The sequence below is a fragment of the Amblyomma mixtum genome, chromosome 8 (genome assembly GCF_055824585.1).
Source record: "Amblyomma mixtum isolate Tamu chromosome 8, ASM5582458v1, whole genome shotgun sequence".
Classification (NCBI taxonomy): domain Eukaryota; kingdom Metazoa; phylum Arthropoda; class Arachnida; order Ixodida; family Ixodidae; genus Amblyomma; species Amblyomma mixtum.
In genome coordinates this window covers 40,707,469-40,726,972 of record NC_143019.1, presented here as the reverse complement: position 1 = coordinate 40,726,972, position 19,504 = coordinate 40,707,469, and the positions used below count along the sequence as shown (strand labels likewise).

Here is a 19,504-nt window from a genome sequence, read left to right as displayed (position 1 = left end):
ATACTTTGATATTTTCATCAATGCTCTATTGCACGCACAGTGCCGTGAATGTCACAGCAGAAATGCTCCAAAACGGTAAGTGTGTCTCCCGAATCCTTCACAGTGCGACACAGTAATGGTGGAGCCTTATCACAAGCATCAGCGTCGCTGGGTAACAATATCGCAGAAGGGCGCAAGCTTGATGTGTCAGAAAAGTGCGTGAGGGGTTGGGAGAAGAACAAAAAAAGAAGCAAGACCTTTGCATGCGCTGTTGTGTGCCACTCCTTTCGTGGACTGAAGTCCAGACGCTACCCTGCCATTGAGGAGGTGGTTCGAGATTGGGCTCACTACGAAAGAAGCAAGAGTCTGAGTGTATGCTACGCCAGCATAGAAGTGAAGGCATGCACTGTCGCCGAGAGGTTGCGCATCTCGTGCACTGAGCATTAAAGGTGCACTGAAGAGGAATCTGAACTTGTCTTTTTGCCGTGGGAACTCGATCTACACGTTCCTAGCATTGTCAGAAACTGCGACTTATTGCCCTGTGTGGCCGATTTCCCTAATTAAATCGAATTAACGCCCGGCTCCCGCCTTTTTTTTTTAATTCTGCCTCGTACGGTGGGCGGAGTCGACCAACGCAAGGAGTGCCTTTCAGCCAGCTCCGTGGAGGCTTTGCTTTCGCTTCATTTTGTTTTTTAGGTTTCCGTGAATAAATAGTTTCATTTGCAGATAATATAACCGCAAAATAAGCCCGCAGAAATAAAAATACGCGCGGACTATTTGCTTCTACGGACTACTACGTATTACTCCGCCGATGGCAGAGCGGCAAGCCGCCACGGGACTGGGTGAAAGGCACTCCCCGCGTTGGTCGACTCCGCCCACCGTACGAGGTAGAATTAAAAAAAAGAAAGGCGGGAGCCGGGCGTTAATTCGATTTAATTAGGGAAATCGGCCACACAGGGCAGTAAATCGACGTTTCTAAGAATGCTCGTAACGTGTAGATCGAGTTCCCGCGGCAAAAAGACGAGTTCAGATTCCTCTTCAGTGCACCTTTAAGTCTCGAAAAAATGGGTTACGAACTTCGTTTAAGTAGAATGGCCTGAGCCAAAGGCGATGCACGACTGTATGCCAAAGGCTGCACGAAGCGTAAGGAAAAACAGACCGCATTTGTGCACTATGTGCGTGACCTGAGGGCTGAACATTCATTTCTGCTTGGTCACATCAGCAACACCAACCAGCCCCTGGTCTGATCTGACATGCCTAGTAAGAGAACTGTGCTGACGATAGGGGAGCGCCAGGTTTGCTGGCTGACAACAGGGAAAACCACACAACCATTTCACAGCCATGTTGTGCTGTATGGAACAAGCTACCACCCATTTCTCTGTTCAGGAGAAGAACGATCCCGACAAAGGCAAAGCTTCCACCTATGGTTATTGTGTGGGTGGATGAAAAGGGTTTTTTTAACCCTTTGAGGGTCGAATTATTTTGAAGAAAACTTTCCCAGGTGGTCAAATTACTTTATTGCGGATCTTGAATCTACAAAATGTATATAATCGAGAATAAATAGTAAAAAAAAAGTTAGGAACAGCACTTTGGTGACAGCATCACTCACAACTGGAAAATGTTCAATAGAATTTCACGAGCGACGGTGATAAACAAGCTAAGAGCAGCACCAATAAAGATAGAAATCAACTTCCGCCGCCTCTGCAAGAGAGTGCCCAAAAAGAGAAAACATGTTTCACGCGACTCCGTTGCGATCCCGTGGCGGAATCAAAACCGCGTAGGCGCTTTGCCGCAGAGAGAAAGAATACCTCGCGAGCAACGGTGATAAGCAAGCTAAGAGCAGCGCCAATAAAGATAGAAATCAACTTCGGCAGCCCCTGCAAGATAGTGCTGACAAAAAGAGAACTCAAATTTCGCGCGACTCCGTTGCGATCACGCGGCGAAACCAAAACTACAAAAGGGGTGTTGCCGCAGTCTGTGCCGCCGCGCTAAAGCTAGACATAAGTTCTGCTTATCTCCGTAAGAAGGCAGCACAAAATTCAAACACTTCTTGTAAGTCCTAAGAGGTGGCAGCACCCCCCAGTGAGCACGCATTGTTCTTTTGCCGCAAAATTTCAAACGGAAGATCGAAACCGTACCCGTACGGCAAAGACCTTGCGGGACAGAAAACCGCCGCCGTACATATACGGCAAAAACCTTCAAAGGGTTAATGACGAAACTGTCCATGAGTGGTTTTGTCTCGTGAGTTGCAGGCGTCCAGGTGCATGACTAAAACATCACAGCATGCTCATCCTGGGCTTCTTCCGCGGCCACATTGCCTACCACGCGAAAAAAAGTGGTGGTGGACAGTAGATGCGACCTGCTCATCATTCCAAGCGGATTCAAAACTATCCTTCAGCCATTAGACATGGCACTGAACAAGCCATTCAAAGACCACATCGGTAAGTTCTACAATGAATGGCTCCAGCAGGAAAACCCAGACACTAACAAGGTGGCTGAAGTGCATTTCTTTGAGTGCAGTGGCACAATGGGTCAGTGATGCCTAGTATAGGTTGCCAGCCGACATGATGCCTAGTATAGGTTGCCAGCCGACCAGCAGCGACTCACAAAATGGTGATAATCGCGACCAAGTTTTTCTCACAAGCAGCAACAAGTCATAAAAATTCCTCGTTGCAAATAAATGTTTCTTTGCATGACTTGGTAGTTACTGAAAACCTTATTGGCGAGGTAGGGCCGCTGGGTGAGGCAATGCCAGCCTATATTCAGAGTAAAACATTTTTGCCAAGAGGGGGTCATGAGTTGGGGAGTCAACTTATAATGGACAATAAACAGTATTTTGCATCGTCGAAACATATGTTAGAGAAAAAGAGAAAGTAAGAAGTGTGCGGCTTGCACACAGGCAGTATTCCAGGTTATTCCAACGGTTATTGATAACATTGCACAAACATTGCAAAAGAAGAATAAGAACATTAAATTAACGTTTGACCAAAGCAAAAACGTAACACTGTTGTAATGTTCTGGTAATAAGGAAGTAATTACTCATTGACGTCCACCCGAGCGCAGCCATACGACCACAAAGGAAAGCTATACAGCTTTCACAGAAACTTCGTAGGTAAAGAAAAATTCGTCTGGTCCGGGGTTTGAACCCGGGGCCACCGCTACACCGGAGCAGTCGCTCTACCAATTGAGCTAACCGGGACGGCAAGCTTATGGTAGGACGAGAGCGAATTGATCAATAACTCGAAGTGGGAACAGTGTTGACCAAATATTTAGGGGAATCCCCCAAGGTGGAGTAGATTTGTAATAAGGGAATAATTACTCATTGACGTCCACCCGAGCGCAGCCACACGGCTACAAAGGAAAGCTATACAGCTTTCTCAGAAACTTCGTAGGTAAAGAAAAATTCGTCCTGGTCCGGGGTTCGAACCCGGGACCACCGCTACACCGGAGCAGTCGCTCTACCAATTGAGCTAACCGGGACGGCAAGCTTATGGTAGGGCGAGAGCGAATTGATCAATAACTCGAAGTGGGAACAGTTCTAAGAGGATTCTGGTGTGGGCTAGTTGGTTCATGCTTAATAAACAGATTCACAACAGCGCTACGGCACAAGGACAGAAGAAACACGAAAAACACAGGACGGGCGCTGTAGGAACAGTGTTGACCAAATATTTAGGGGAATCCCCCAAGGTGGAGTAGATTTGTAATAAGGGAGTAATTACTCATTGACGTCCACCCGAGCGCAGCCATACGGCCACAAAGGAAAGCTATACAGCTTTCACAGAAACTTCGTAGTTAAAGAAAAATTCGTCCTGGTCCGGGGTTCGAACCCGGGACCACCGCTACACCAGAGCAGTCGCTCTACCAAATGAACTAACCGGGACGGCAAGCTTATGGTAGGGCGAGAGCAAATTGATCAATAACTCGAAGTGGGAACAGTGTTGACCAAATATTTAGGGGAATCCCCCAAGGAGAAGATTTGTAATAAGGGAGTAATTACTCATTGACAATGTCAACAATGTTCTGGTACTACCTGGGATGTGGCGACCACACACTAATGGTAAAAGATCTAAGGCCTCTCTACAAAGCACACAACAGGCGAAGGAGGATGCTGGCAGAGAAGGAAGCATACCTGTCACAGGCTTGCCACACTTCAGCCACTCGTCCTGGCTAATACGGCTGTCCTCGTTCTCATCGCAAAAGCGCAGAAAGTTGCGCCAGCACTTGCGCAGCTTTTTCCTGCCACCGTTCTTGAGGAAGCTCGCCCAACCACGCCGGAACTGCTTCCACTCTTTCCGCTCCAGCATCTGCACAGGCAAGCGTCTCAATTAGGGCTGTGAGAATACAGCAAAACCTCGTTGCACCGTAGTTGGTCGCAGCTCAGAAAAAGTACGAACTAAACGGTACTAGGGCTTAACCGAAATGGCATAATGCTGTCCAATTACCTGTCAAAAACAAAACCAAAGATTAGTACGATGAACAGAGAAAAAAAAAAGATAAGTCTTTATTTACTCGTCACCGCAAAAGTCCGTTATTTTCGCTTGCTGTGGCGGCTGCCTAGCAACGACAACAGTGTCCTTAAACTAATTTCAGACACGAGCTAGCTTTTCCGCCAATCCCCTTTGCACAGAAAACACCCTCATAAAGATGGTTCAACAGCGCAAACACACACAGACCAAGAAGGAGACAAGACACACACACAAGACACACATGAATCTACACCAACTAGCCCAATCTTCAGTTCTTCTACAGTTTATTTCTTGTACATAAGCGTCTTTTATGTGTTCAGCGCTGTGTGTGTCTTGTCTCCTTCTTGGTCTGTGTGTGTTTGTGCTGTTGAACCATCACTGAATCTACACCAACTAGCCCAATCTGCAGTTCTTCTACAGTTTATTTCTTGTACATGGGCGTCTTTTATGTGTTCAGCGCTGTGTGTGTCTTGTCTCCTTCTTGGTCTGTGTGTGTTTGCGCTGTTGAACCATCACTATGAATCTACACCAACTAGCCCAATCTGCAGTTCTTCTACAGTTTATTTCTTGTACATGGGTGTCTTTTATGTGTTCAGCGCTGTGTGTGTCTTGTCTCCTTCTTGGTCTGTGTGTGTTTGCGCTGTTGAACCATCACTATGAATCTACACCAACTAGCCCAATCTGCAGTTCTTCTACAGTTTACCGTATTTACCCAATTCCAACGCGCACCTTTTTTCGGGGAAAATACGTCTCAAAATCGCATGCGCGTTGGATTCGAGTGCAAACCGAAACTGCCCCATAGCTGCCCATCGTCATCGCCATTATACGATGTGGGAGCTCACTAACTGCTGGAAACATGGGAGCACGTTTGCTCGTCGTTTTCTGCGTCGCAGGAGCCGTTTTCAACCGGTGTGGCGCTTGTCATTGGTCGCGTGCTCAGCGACCACGGACCGCGTTCACGGCGACGGTATCCCGTGCACTGCCGCGGGCGGACGCCTCATCACTGCCGTTGCACGATCAAGATACGCGGATCGAAGAATATGTTGATGAAACAACGGTTATCGGAAACGCGTCATTTCGGCGGTAAAGTTCCAAAAACGATGAGACTCCTTTCTGTTTTGCGGCCGACTCTCTGACAGAGATTACATCGTCCGCGGGCGGGGCACGCCGCGCCGCTGACGAGGTCGTGCATCATGCCGATCTCACAGATAACAGCGCTCCCGCGCCCGTTTTTACAGTCGAAGATCTTTATCTTTCGCTCAGCCGCACTGACGGAGTCATCGATGCTCCGCAAGAAGCATCGCCGTTGCCGCAGTTACGCCTAGCAGCAGACGAACCTCCCGTAACCGGAGCTCTCCGCTTGCGCTTGGGGCGTCTTCCTTTATACTGATGCTTTGTCAGGAAATTGCGTGAGCGAAAATCTCGTTTCTCAGTCACATCCATAGCGGAGATAGGAGAAAAACCCGGGCAGAAGCGTTGGTTCACGTCTCGGTGGCGGCAGAACGAAGAAAGAGCGTCTGCGCCCGACCGTGCGGTGGAATGCTCGTAGCCAATGGAACGGCTCCGATCGTACCACGTGATTTGAAGGGCCAGTCGCGACGCTCGACTCGGGCGGGAAACGATCTTTTTTTTCGTACTTTTATCAAGAATGCGCCGCTGCCGAAGTGGCTTCTCGTAGACGATGGGTAGGCCTACTTCCCCGCGAATATTCAAGAGCGGGCGACGCCGTGGAGCAAAATGCCGCGTTCCCGAAATTCGGTCAAATTCGCACTTTCGCGAGCCACCGCGAGTGCTTTAATTGTATTTTTTACTATCTTCCCATTGATTATCGGCTTTGATTTTTTTACACATAAAAGAAGAGGCTTGGGGGAATACAAAACGCAAGAAAATACAAAATCGACTTTATCGAAAGAAATCGCGGTTTTTTCACCCGCATCTCCCCTTAAAATATAAAAACGGTTGCAAATTATTTTCATTCGTGGCAGTCACATGCACGTTAGAAGCGGGGCTTGTAGTTTTTTTTTATTATTACCAATATCGGGCGCGCGTTAGAATCGGGGCTTGAAAATTTTTTTTTTTTTTTTGGTGCCGTAAATTGGGTGCGCGTTGGAATCGGGGGCGCGTTGGAATTGGGTAAATACGGTATTTCTTGTACATGGGTGTCTTTTATGTGTTCAGCGCTGTGTGTGTCTTGTCTCCTTCTTGGTCTGTGTGTGTTTGTGCTGTTGAACCATCACTATGAATCTACACCAACTAGCCCAATCTGCAGTTCTTCTACAGTTTATTTCTTGTACATGGGCGTCTTTTATGTGTTCAGCGCTGTGTGTGTCTTGTCTCCTTCTTGGCCTGTGTGTGTTTGCGCTGTTGAACCATCACTATGAATCTACACCAACTAGCCCAATCTGCAGTTCTTCTACAGTTTATTTCTTGTACATGGGTGTCTTTTATGTGTTCAGCGCTGTGTGTGTCTTGTCTCCTTCTTGGTCTGTGTGTGTTTGCGCTGTTGAACCATCACTATGAATCTACACCAACTAGCCCAATCTGCAGTTCTTCTACAGTTTATTTCTTGTACATGGGTGTCTTTTATGTGTTCAGCGCTGTGTGTGTCTTGTCTCCTTCTTGGTCTGTGTGTGTTTGCGCATTTGAACCATCACTATGAATCTACACCAACTAGCCCAATCTGCAGTTCTTACCCTCATAAAGTTTATGGCATGCTCAGCTTCTGCCACTGTCGGGCCCCGAATTGCCCATGCTGTCATTTCCTGCGTCGTCTTCATCACTTCCAGTAGCCAAAGTGTCGGCTACTGGAAGCTACGAACGCAGGTACTCAAAGGACACGAGCGTGCAGAAGAAATGGAGACCTGCTGCTGGCTGCTCTACCTGATTGTGGTTGACGTCCAACGTGGAGAACTTCCAGCGCAATACATCGTCCCCAGCAGTGTGTGACCCAGCTGGGCTGCAAGAACAGCATTGATTCCTTCACAGTGCCTCAGACCTTGTAACTTACAATTTACGTAGAATGGAATACAGAAAAAAAAAACAAGAAAAGCGCCATACTTGTGGCAATGCAAGTTAAAACCTACAGGTCATAGGTTGTAATGTGAAACCAACCAAACGAGTACAACACTGCAAAAGTGAGATTCACTGACCACACTCTTCGGCCTCAAAACGCATCTAGCATTGAAAATACTATAATGGTAGTTTACACATTTCAAATGGTTATACAAAAGAAACTTATGGTAAAAATTAAGCACTTTTCCAGAAGGTAGGCGCCTTTTATAACAACTCAAGTACGATAAGTAGCTTGGGACAAGCTGGAATGCAATGTTTATGTACTTCTAGAATATGTGGTTTGGTTTGGTTTGGTTTATTGGGGTTTAACGTCCCAAAGCGACTCAGGCTATGAGAGACGCCGTAGTGAAGTAATAAAAGAACAGTAGCGCAACCAAGACGAACACAAGAGAGGACCACACAGGACTAGCGCTAAACTTCATCTAACTTTATTGACTAACAGCGCAGCAAATATAAGGAAAACCAGGACACGTGCAGAGAGATACCAGTTTCCACACAACACTATCTACAGAACCGTTCAAGATACGCCATTTCCGATTTGACTTCAAATCGGAAATGGCGTATCTTGAACGGTTCTGTAGATAGTGTTGTGTGGAAACTGGTATCTCTCTGCACGTGTCCTGGTTTTCCTTATATTTGCTGCGCTGTTAGTGAATAAAGTTAGATGAAGTTTAGCGCTAGTCCTGTGTGGTCCTCTTTTGTGTTCGTCTTGGTTGCGCTACTGTTCTTTTCTTACAACATGCACCATCTAGCCCAACAAAAAGTACTTCTAAGCCGTAGTGAAGGGCTCCGGAAATTTCGACCACCTGGGGTTCTTTAACGTGCACTGACATCGCACAGTACACGGGCCTCAAAAATTTCTCCTCCAAAGAAATTCTAGCCGCCGCGGCCGGGATCGAACCTGCGTCTTTCGGGTCAGCAGCCGAGCACCATAACCACTGAGCCACCGCTTTGGCTCTAGAATATGTGCCCTCCATTAACTTTCATCTCTACGGCGAATAGATGCGTGTGTGCACACATCTGAACGCTGACTGAGAAGGCAAAAGCGAGAGTGACGCAAGCACAGTGGGACCCACACCAGTGGTTGGCCGAACGGGGTTCAAGGTGGGCCACAGGCTTCTTTAAGGGTCAGTCTACTCACCGAGATGAGTGTATAAATAATGGCATATTCTGGTAGTTGGCACCGTATAACATCAATAACGTGGGGTCTGCGCCCGGTTTAGGCAGGAATTTATATTTTATTTCGGCGTTAAAAGTCGCGTAAAAATGCATGGTGGCGACCCCAAACGTTCATTTTGTTCAAGAAGGTGGTAGTCTTTTTTTGTAGAAGCATAAGTGAATGTACTACGCACCATTTGTATGCCCCAATGTCAGAGAAACGCACGTTTTGTTCTAGTAAACTGTAGAAGGCGTACCGCTCGCTTTTTCTGTGAATCACATGAATATTTATAGCTACACATACGCAAAACGCAGGCACATTCCCACATTTAGTTCAGCGTATGCTAGCAGAGACGCAAAAATAAACTCAGCCTATAGTGGCGCCATCTTGTTGTCAGGATGGGAACCATTGCTGTAAACAAACCGACTCTCCACTTAAGCCTAGGAGCGGCAGAATCGTCGCTCTAATTATTAAAATAAAACAAATTTATCTCTTATATGTTTTCTTATAGGCGAGATGAGACGAAGCGAAAGACCGGCGCCCCATTTATGGCCAGTGAACGCACTGAAAAAGGCAGCAACAACGAGAATTCAGTCCGAAGCGAGAGGTCCGGCTTCGACGGGCGCCGCCATGTTTGTCGCCGTGCGGCGGAAATCCAGATGGTTGCCAGATGAGACTACCATCTCATACAGATGTGTTCCCACATTAATAAATTCTATTTTAAAATATTCTACCGCACTCCTTGGCACCACAGCTGGCTAAACGGTAATTTGAGTAAAGAGCTATCGGTTGCCGCAAAGAAAATATGGTCGATAAAATTCAGTAGACTGACCCTTTAGAACGCTTTAAATCTGGTCTGGTAATCTCCAGACAAGCCTCGTATTCGTGATTTTTGAGTGGAGAAGGAAACAACCCCCTACCTGGAACTAGCTTGCTGTTGCTCCTTCTCGAAGCTGTGTAGAAGCGCAGCTAGGAAGAGCTGCTTCTTCCGGAATGGGCAGCCTGCGCAGAGTAAGCTTCCTCTTCAGCGCTCCGCGCAGCACGCCGAGAAGGCAGAGCATGCCACCACGACTGTACAATTCTAAACAACACATACAGCTGGACACATAAACAACACTAATTACAAATCCTAAAAAAAAATTCCACACCCATTTTTCAGCCCGCCAATCTAATCATGTGCAGGAAATTTGTATTCTTCATTAAAGGTGCACTGAAGAGGAATCTGAACTTGTCTTTTTGCCGCGGGAACTCGATCTACACGTTCCGAGCTTTCTTAGAAACTGCGATTTACTGCCCTGTGTGGCCGATTTCCCCAATTAAATCGAATTAACGTCCGGCTCCCGCCTTTTTTTTTTTAATTCTGCCTCGTACGGTGGGCGGAGTCGACCAACGCGTGGAGCGCCTTTCACCCAGTCCCGTGGCGGCTTGCCGCTCTGCCATCGGCGGAGTAATACGTAGTAGTCCGTAGTAGCAAATAGTCCGCGCGTATTTTTATTTCTTTGGGCTTATTTTGCGGCTATATTATCTGCGAATGAAACTATTTATTCATGGAAACCTAAAAAATAAAATAAAGCGATAGCAAAGCCTCCACGGGACTGGGTGAAAGGCGCTCCACGCGTTGGTCGACTCCGCCCACCGTACGAGGGAGAATTAAAAGAAAAAGGCGGGGGCCGGACGTTAATTCGTTTTAATTGGGGAAATCGGCCACACAGGGCAATAAGTCACTGTTTCTAAGAATGCTAGGAACGTGTGGATCGAGTTCCCGCGGCAAAAAGACATGTTCAGAATCCTCTTCAGTGCACCTTTAAAAACTAATCTAATGCACTCAAAAGCATGTCATATAAAAAACCAGCATGCATTCATAAGTATCACCGGTTCTCGTCCCCTTTTTAAAACTGTCACGATCAATCTGAGTGGTACAGGCAGGCTAACTGCCTGCCATCGATTTCACTTCCAGTCATATTCAACTTTTAACTCACCACTGAATGATGGCTTAAAGTTGTCTTCCTATGACATGAGCCACGAGATGTGTGTCGATGTCTGAATCGAACGGAGACTCACACATGCACTTCATGCTCCAATTTCATATTGCACTTTATTATTCATGCTGAACTTTTAACGTGACAGCGTTAAACACCCCGTTCACCAGAAAATTAGGTGTCAGTGTCAGCATTGTGAGCGAAAAATCACGAGCATGGCTCTGACAGGGGGTCCCCAAAGAGCAACCTAGGAGGCAGGTCGGCGGCCACCTAGATCACGTGACCTTGCGGCATCATCACAACTTGCACATCGGAGAGGGAGCAAACTGCCCACCACGGCAGGTGGCAGTTAAATTAATGACTGGCTACTCGGGAAGAGCAATGCAGAGAATGACTTCCTTCATATATGGGAATTGGCCCATTATGCTATCGTGTCATACCTTTAAAGCAGAGCTTCAGTGTCCCCTTAAATTCTCTTGTTACCATTCACAAAATGTGACTGCCGCAATGCAAAGTGCTAGGGGGCCTTTGGGACGAAATAAACCGAATGCAATGCAGGCAGTCGCTCGCCTTTAAAAGTGTCGCCGAGCAGCTGTGCACAGTCAGGTCGAGCCGTGGACGTTGTTCCGCGCAGGGGCCGCCCCGTCTTACTCACGCACCAACACAGACCCCCGTGGCACTGTGCCGGCATGAACGAACGCCCGTCTGGCTGGCACTCAGGCACGTACAGCCCTGCAGCATCGCGCTGTGCCTCTTGCGCCTGCCTCCGCGCAACACTGCAGTCTTCCCCTGTGCCTATGGGCCAAGAACCACCTGCAATAACACAAAAGGGCATTTAATGACAATGTGCACGTTTATCTATTCACCATGGGTGAGCGTAAGCATGAAATGACAATGCGCTCATTTATCTATTCACCATGGGTGAGCGTAAGCACGAAATCACAATGTTCTCGTTTATCTATTCACCATGGGTGAGCGTAAGCATGAAATGACAATGTTCTCGTTTATCTATTCACCACGGGTGAGCGTAAGCACGAAATGACAATGCGCTCATTTATCTATTCACCATGGGTGAGCGTAAGCACGAAATGACAATGCGCTCGTTTATCTATTCACCATGGGCGAGCGTAAGCACGAAATGACAATGTGCTCATTTATCTATTCACCATGGGTGAGTGTAAGCATGAAATGACAATGTTCTCGTTTATCTATTCAACCATAGGTGAGCGTAAGCATGAAATGACAATGTTCTCGTTTATCTATTCACCATGGGTGAGCGTAAGCATGAAATCACAATGTGCTCATTTATCTATTCACCATGGCTGAGCGAAAGCATGAAATGCTTTGCAGCCAGTTGTTTTTTGCCGTTGCCCAGACAAACCTAGATGCAGTGCCCGTTGTTCGGTGGCTCCATTTGAAAGGTGCAAAGCAAATGGAAGAAAATGTGACTGCCTTCAATCAGTGTGAGCATAACCTGTCGAACACAAAGGGCGCAATAAAAACAAAGAAAAGGGAGTGGGGCAGAGGTCAGTGTATGTCCTAGTCCGAGGCACATTTTCCAAACTTTGAATACGAATATGAAGAAATGCCTTCGAACAGCATGAAAAACAAACTTTAAAAAAATTATGGGGGCACTTAATTATAACTACGCAGTGAAATTTCATTAGCATTAGGTCTTCTTGCTTCAAGAGGTAAGGTTGCCCGTAGGGCATTAATCAGCAAAAGCTGGTTGGCACTGACTGATTAGCCCTCCTACGTCCACTGTAGCCCCCACTCTGGGTTCTTCCTGTGGCAGCCATTCCAGCTTCTCCACTTTGTCACCTGTTAACCCCGGCAGGGGGCAGGTAGTGTAGACAATAATACTATGCCAGCAAACGCCGCATTTTTTTTTGCACAATGGGCCTTCTAATGCATTAATAGATATGCAGATGTTGTCCTCATCATTTTCAAACCAATGTAAGGTCTTTGTGATCGAAATAAACAACTAAATTGACTCAGCAATATGTAAAAAAAAATGGCTGAGGCTTAACTTGGTTAACCCTGGTCAGATGCGAAGCATATTGATGGCTAGGCTTGTTAATACATGGCTTTCCTTGGTTGAATACTTGATCATTTTAATACAACCACTAGAAGCCTTCGTCGTGGGGGAAGACAACGGCATGGCTACAGCGGAACGCTGACTAACCCCGAGACGCGCGTTGGGTGGGCGCCTGGATTGCCACGGAAGCCGCGTCCGCCTGCCCGGTGGAGCGAGCGTTTCACCTACACCGAGTGTGAACGCGCGTTCGAAATGCGCGGGAATGCCGCTCGAGGACATTCCGGTGTCTGGGCGATGGCCTCGTTCTCCCTCTCCCAGCGCGTGACGGCGATCTGTTGTGACGTCATGTGTCACGTGGTGTGTCGTCACTGTACCACGTGGTCTGCACGGCGTGCAACCACAGCGACGGCGCGAGGTGGACCCTCATCTTCCTCTGTCGTGACGTCATGTGTCACGTGGTGTGCACGGCGCGTAACCACGGCGAAGGGCTGTAGTGTACCTCTAGTAATATGCTTCGCATAAAAATGACTTGCACAGAAATGCATTAGACAGTTTGATTAGACAGCCAAACAATATGAAACTTTAATGTGGTTATGCAAAATAAGTAACAAAATTAAAATCATACGGACACTCATAGCATCCACCCGGAGCAAATGAGAAGGCCACAGACCCAAATCTAAATCTAGATCAAAGATTTTATTTGCGTAAAAGTAAAAAAAAAAAATCACGCTTTAATTCTGATAAATGAAAACAAACTGGTGAACCCTAGTAACATCCAAACTCACTACAAAGAGCTCTTACCCCTGTGCTTCTCTATAAGTTAGCTTTCTGACAGGCCATACTATTCTATGCTAGTCCAGCCTATAAGCTGAGTTACTCTGTTGCTGCAAAGCAGTAGTTTAGCACTACCTATAATGCAAAACCAGTCCAAGCAATCCTGGAGCTGCATTTCACAACAAAATGTCACAGAACCATATCAATTAAATGAAGCAAGGGCAAGATCAATGGCAAAAGAATGTGCTTCCATGGACATGGATTCTTGCTTAGTATGAGGACATCATCATGTGCCCCGTAGGTATGATCCCCGATCACCAAAGTCCTCGTTACAGCGTCCGTACCATTGCTGGCACAGTCCCCGGTTATCTCCCAAGGCACCCACCCACCTGGTTCCTGGGTCTCCTCGCTGTCCTCGTCCTCGGGCGGTGAGAGTTCTGGCCCTGGTCGCAGAGCCCCGGCCAGGACGGCCGCCGCCGCATCCACACTGCCCGGCTCTGAGTTCAACGACATGAACACGCGCAGGGAGACCACTGCGTTCCCCTCACATGCCGCACCCCCATGCACCACCACCATGCAGGGCCGGACCACAGGAAAAGGAAGGAAGGAAGGAAGGAAGGAAAAGGACGGAGGGGCGCCTCTGCATGCCATGACATCTCGAGAGAAAAGAGATAGTGAAATGTAGACTTCATTCTGATGCAATAACGTTCACGGACAACACGGTGTGGAGGAGGTGGTCTTGTTTAGAAGAACGTCAATTTGGGCTAGATGGTGCATTATTTGAGACAGAAATGGTAACAGCGCTACAGCAAGACGTACACAAGGAAGACTGACACAGGACATGCGCTATCTGAGTTTATTTACTGCGAAGCCAGCAAATATATAGAAAATTTAAGGCATGCGCAAAAAAAAAACGGTACAACAGGCATCAACAAAACCGTTCAAGATATGATATCTCAGTCTTGAAAAGGTGGACCGAAGTATCATTCACGCAATCTAATCCCCTCTTCCTAATGTGCATTGCTTCCAAAAGCTTCATATCTCCTTCAAAGCCTTCATATCTCCATATTAGCGCATGTCCTGTGTACGTCTTGCTGTAGTGCTATTAACATTTCTGTCTCAAAGAGGTGATCTTGTGTGCATAGCTTGCGTGCAGAAAATATGGACACAAAACTTAGCGTCAAGCAGAACACAAAAACACAGGCAGGGTGCGGAGGTCATCCGAATCCTCTCACATTAAGCCTTTTTGCTGTAACAAGGGGCAGCACAATTTTAGAGTGAAAGCACCATTCTGATGGGTAACCCCGAGCAAGATCTTGCAATGCTTGTGGGTTTGCAAGATCCTGCAATGCTTGTGCGACTGAGAGTCAAACTCGCAGCGGCGTGAAAAGATCAGCTTTGCTGGCCATTGCACGAGAGTACTAGGCTATCGCCGCTGTCGAACAAGACTTGAGTTAAACTGCAAGACACTCTCAAGCTGTGCATTGAATTAGAGCACTGCACGGGCCTCAATCTGAGGCCCGAGCCCGGCCCGGGCCCGAGACCTCATGCCCGAGCCCGGCCCAGGCCCACGGCTTCAAGCCCGGGCCCGCTAAATTATCGCTCTAGCGAGCCCGGCCCAGCCCGTGAATCCCGGAGTGAAGCCCAGCCCGGGCCCGGCCGGGCCCGTTTCACAGTAACGCTTCAGGTATACTGCTCACTCTGAGCAAGTAGACTGCTACTATACACCGATAAGGAACTGGCCGACAAAGGTTCTGAAACCGCAGTTTGGCTTCCAGAAAGTTGGTTCTTCTTAACCCAGAAGGAAGTGATTAAGAGTAGTGCTCGCCAGGCCCGTTTTTTGGAGAGTGATCTCGTGTAAGTGGGCAACGATAAACTCCGAAGTTCCGAGTGCTAAATAAAAAAGGGCTGCATACACGCGTAGTAGTCCACTTTGCGTTCCCCCATGATTTTAATCAGTTATATTCTGCCACCCGCGAAGTATAAATAACAAAGCTGCCTAGCAAGCAGTAGGATGACATTTTTTTAGTGAGCGTGATCTCGCAGGTTGAGCTCATAGCGGAACTGGTCGCCTTTCAGCAGAAACGACAAGCTAAAAGGCTTGAGTATTTCACGGTATGTGTTTGAAGACTATGAGCGTCCTAAACTAATATCTCCTTCCCGAATACATTTCTAATAGTGTATAGGTATGTTTCAGGATGACGAACGATCAGTGGCCAATTAAGGCCGATTGAATTTTACTTTCTGCACCGCGGCGTGGAAATAAGGAAATAAATAAGTCAATGAATAAAGCTTAGTTTTTTTCTCAGCGCGTACTATACCTCATAGCTCATCCGTGTTGCTGCTTCAATGCCGCAGTTGTGTACTTCACTCTGCAATAGTGAATGAAAAGTCGGATACCAGCCGTTCCGTACCGACCCAAGCCCGGCTCGGGCCCGCAGCTTTAAGCCCGAGCCTGGCCCAGGCCCGCAACTTCAGGCCCGGGCCCGACCCGGCCCGCGGGTCGGGCCGGGCTGGCCCGAGCCCGTGCAGTGCACTGCATTGAATATCGTAGTCTTCATCAACTAATACTGCTATCACACTAATATTCGTGCACTGAGCTATGGGGCAGTAGAGAGAGAGATGTGCGCTGCATGTGCTGGCGTGGACAACAATGCGGCATAAACACGGCAGTAGAGTGATACGCGCTGACACTGACAACATTGCTGCAGAAACGCGGCACTGGAGCATAGGCCGCTGGTGTACATTGGGCAAATCGGCACTGATGATGAAAAGTTAAAAGGCACTCATAACTGGCTCCCTGGGCCAGTGGACAGCTCAATTGCAATTTCAGGTAAGTGCTGATGGTGTCCACCAGCAAAAAACAGTGCTTTTGCACAATATTTCATGCTTAGCAATGCTAAACCATCAGCCGTTGTTTTCTTCCTTTTTTTTTTGCAGATATGCGTAAAAAAGCATTTATCATGGATGTTAATGCACAATACACAAACAAGATATTTAGTCAAATTCTCTGACCAAGCAAAGTCAACATCAGCGTGGCATCACGGCATCCAGTAGAGAATGCACAAATATCACACTTTCAACCTTTCATCATGCACTGCCTCACTGCTTTCACACGTGGTCATAGCAGAGACTAGCCCTGTGTCACTGTCATCTTCAGGCTACAATTTTGGAAAGCTAGCAGCCTTCCATCTTAGCTTAAGGGGGGACACTGGTCTTGAAAAAAAAAATTTTATTAATGAAGTCACAGTTACGAAATCTTCAGGACGTATGTATTTTTGTGTGCTGATTATAGATATGTCATTTAATTACATGTAAAACAATTCCTTGAGCACTTATGCAATTTTTATGCTAGTATTTTGCAGAGAGTTTTGAAGAAAATTTGCTGCGGGAAACTCGCTGAAATGTATGCCATTGGGTTCTCGTTGACACCAAGGAATACAATAAGGGTGAAATTGTCTTCCTGCCTATCATAGAACTTAAGTTATAGAGTTTTGAAGTTGTTGCTTCAGAAATGAGAAGGAAAGTGTGTATTCCTGTTTCTGAAGTGGCAGCTTCAGTACCCTATTACTCAAGTTCTATGAGAGCCAGGATGATAATTTCACCCTTATTGTATTCCTTGGTGTTAAGAGAACTTAATGGCATACATTTCAGCGAGTTTCCTGCAGCAAATTTTCTTCAAAACTCTCCGCAAAATACTAGCATCAAAAGTGCATAAGTGCTCAAGGAATTTTTTTACATGAAATTAAATGGCATATCTAGAATCAGCGCACAAAAATACATGTGCCCTGAAAATTTCATAACTATGACTAAATTAATAAAATTTTCTTTTCAAGACCAGGCTCCCCCCCTTAACATCTTGCATTACTTAGTGATGTGAGGATTTTGCAACAGCAAGCAAAAATGTTTTGAGCCACAATTTGGAGAGCAGAGGTAATGCAGAATCAGATTTCTGGGATTTCTTTTAGCGGCTATCCATTCAACACACCAAAGGTTCTGCACGCATATGTTACAACAATGTGCCTACACAGGTATAGAAATAGTAGCACCTCGTTGATATGTTTTTAACAAATGCAAAAAAAAAAAGTATTATCTGGAAAACTTTTTATCTAAACCACCAAAATATCAGAATGGTACTGTTGAATGAGGGAAAATGGCATTTATTTCAAATTTAACTTCATAAAGAAGTCGATTAGCATTTGTTGACGCAAGGTCTGTACAGTTCCTTATATCGGAGTGGAACCACCTACCTGCAGCCTTACTTACTACTAACAACATTGAAGAATTTAAAAAACGGTTGCGGGATCATTTTGTAGTAGAGGAGATAAAATGGTCATTTTATTTACTTTCACGTTGCTATCCTGTATTCAGCGATTTCGCCAATTTTAAACATGCCTTTTCGTTATTCTTGCCGTTTACTGTTGCTAACTGTGTTGTCATTGCTTTGTTGTATAGCTTGTGTTATGAGTATTTCTAAATGACCTTATGCCTTAACACTACTTTGTATACTTTTGTTTCTCAAACCTAAAGTTTTTTCGCGCTTCATACTTTTTTGCAATATTGTTTACTTGTATTCTCTTCACTTCGAAATCTTGTGTAATGATGCTGCTAAATACACGCGTTAGCTATTGTTTTAAATAACCCGTTGTGTATATATTCTGTACGAATTTGTAACCGCTCACTGCCTTCTGTAATGCCCTCCAAGGGCCATGAAGGAACCTGAAATATATAAATAAATAAATAGTGCTCGCGGAATTCGGTCCGCATTTGTGTCGTCTTAAGCACGAAATGAACTGCGCAACGCTCCAGGTCCCTCCATGGCAATCTCGACGGTCCCTCGCCTATTCGTAAATTTGTCCGCGTTTCTTTTAGTGTGTGCGTGTCCAAGTGTGCGTGCGTGAGTGTGCGCTTCGCCCCCTTGCATCGAAGCACTGCAGAGAAGCCACTATGGTGGGCAGCTGCTACTGAAATGCGGATCATGTCGTGTGCCCCCATATTTAGCCCACCTGTATGCATACATATGTGCGGTTAGTCGCTAAATGCACAATACGGCTAGAATTTTAGAAAATTTTACATGTAGTATCTGGGAAGTGCATTACCCGGGAACATATTAACCGGGAGAGAAACAGAGTAACTATATGGGATAGCTTTACTGCCCGCGATTTTGAGTGTATGAACCAGGAATGTCTCACAGAGGTTATACCGTTAGTCTTTTCAGCCATCACAGTTAGAAGTGAGCGATATGTAGCTGACAGATTCACCACAGTCTGTTCCTGGGACACTAAACGTGCGAGAATACCACGAAATTCATTTAGTAAATTTGCATGTCCCCCACCCCCCCCTTTCCAAAATAAACAAAGAACACCAACATAAAATTAAAAAAAAAAAAGCTTTAATGAGAGTATTCACAATGATGAAAGCTAGGCTGCCACACAGCTTGGCATAGCAGAAGGAGGACTGCCAGCATTACGGCGTGCACAGAAACCATAAGCATGAACAGACCCCAACCTTGGGACCCTTCTAAGCATAAGTATTCGTAAATTTTTTTTCTATAAATTTATTCACATGAATTATCCCTTTGAGGGGTGCATTTTTAAAAAAAATAAATGCTTACAAAATGAATTCTAATCGCTGCTGTCACCATTGTTACCCGAAGAATGTGCGGATAAGTCGTTTTCACTGCTGCTGCCAACATCATCATCACTGTCAAAGAGAATAGGCATGATTTCTTCCCTAAAAAGACTGCATTCTCTCATTAAGACTTGTACACAAGAAAAGACCAAACTAGAGTATCAACAATCGCAAACAAAATACTTCGAAAAAGAGGAATAAATGCTTATGTGTATCGGAAAAGTACCCAAATTCTGTCCAACAATCCATATTAGCAAGTCAGAGACAGCTATAACAGCTGCGTTAAAAGTCACAGAACGTAGTTTCAATAGCTTTGGCAATATGTCCCTGCTACCTGTAGCCATCGATCCAACAGCCCTGGCAGCCAATGAGTCAAATTTGGCATCAACAAAAGTAAGTAGCAGTC

At 46.1% G+C, this 19,504-nt stretch overlaps 1 protein-coding gene across 2 annotated transcripts in view; it reads right to left on the bottom strand.

Moving 5' to 3' along the window:
- Positions 1-19,504, bottom strand: part of LOC149332216 (SPARC-related modular calcium-binding protein 1-like) — a 41,213-nt gene that overhangs the window by 6,483 nt on the left and 15,226 nt on the right. The window contains exons 5-9 of one of the 2 annotated variants that reach the window (XM_089557153.1): positions 13,857-14,000; positions 11,226-11,468; positions 9,597-9,678; positions 7,326-7,401; positions 4,109-4,283 (exon numbers count right to left, since the gene is read on the bottom strand). In XM_089557153.1, coding sequence (XP_089413279.1) covers positions 4,109-4,283; positions 7,326-7,401; positions 9,597-9,678; positions 11,226-11,468; positions 13,857-14,000 — 720 coding nt within the window. The remainder of the gene's footprint in view (positions 1-4,108; positions 4,284-7,325; positions 7,402-9,596; positions 9,679-11,225; positions 11,469-13,856; positions 14,001-19,504) is intronic. The other variant, XM_089557154.1, reaches the window with a different exon arrangement.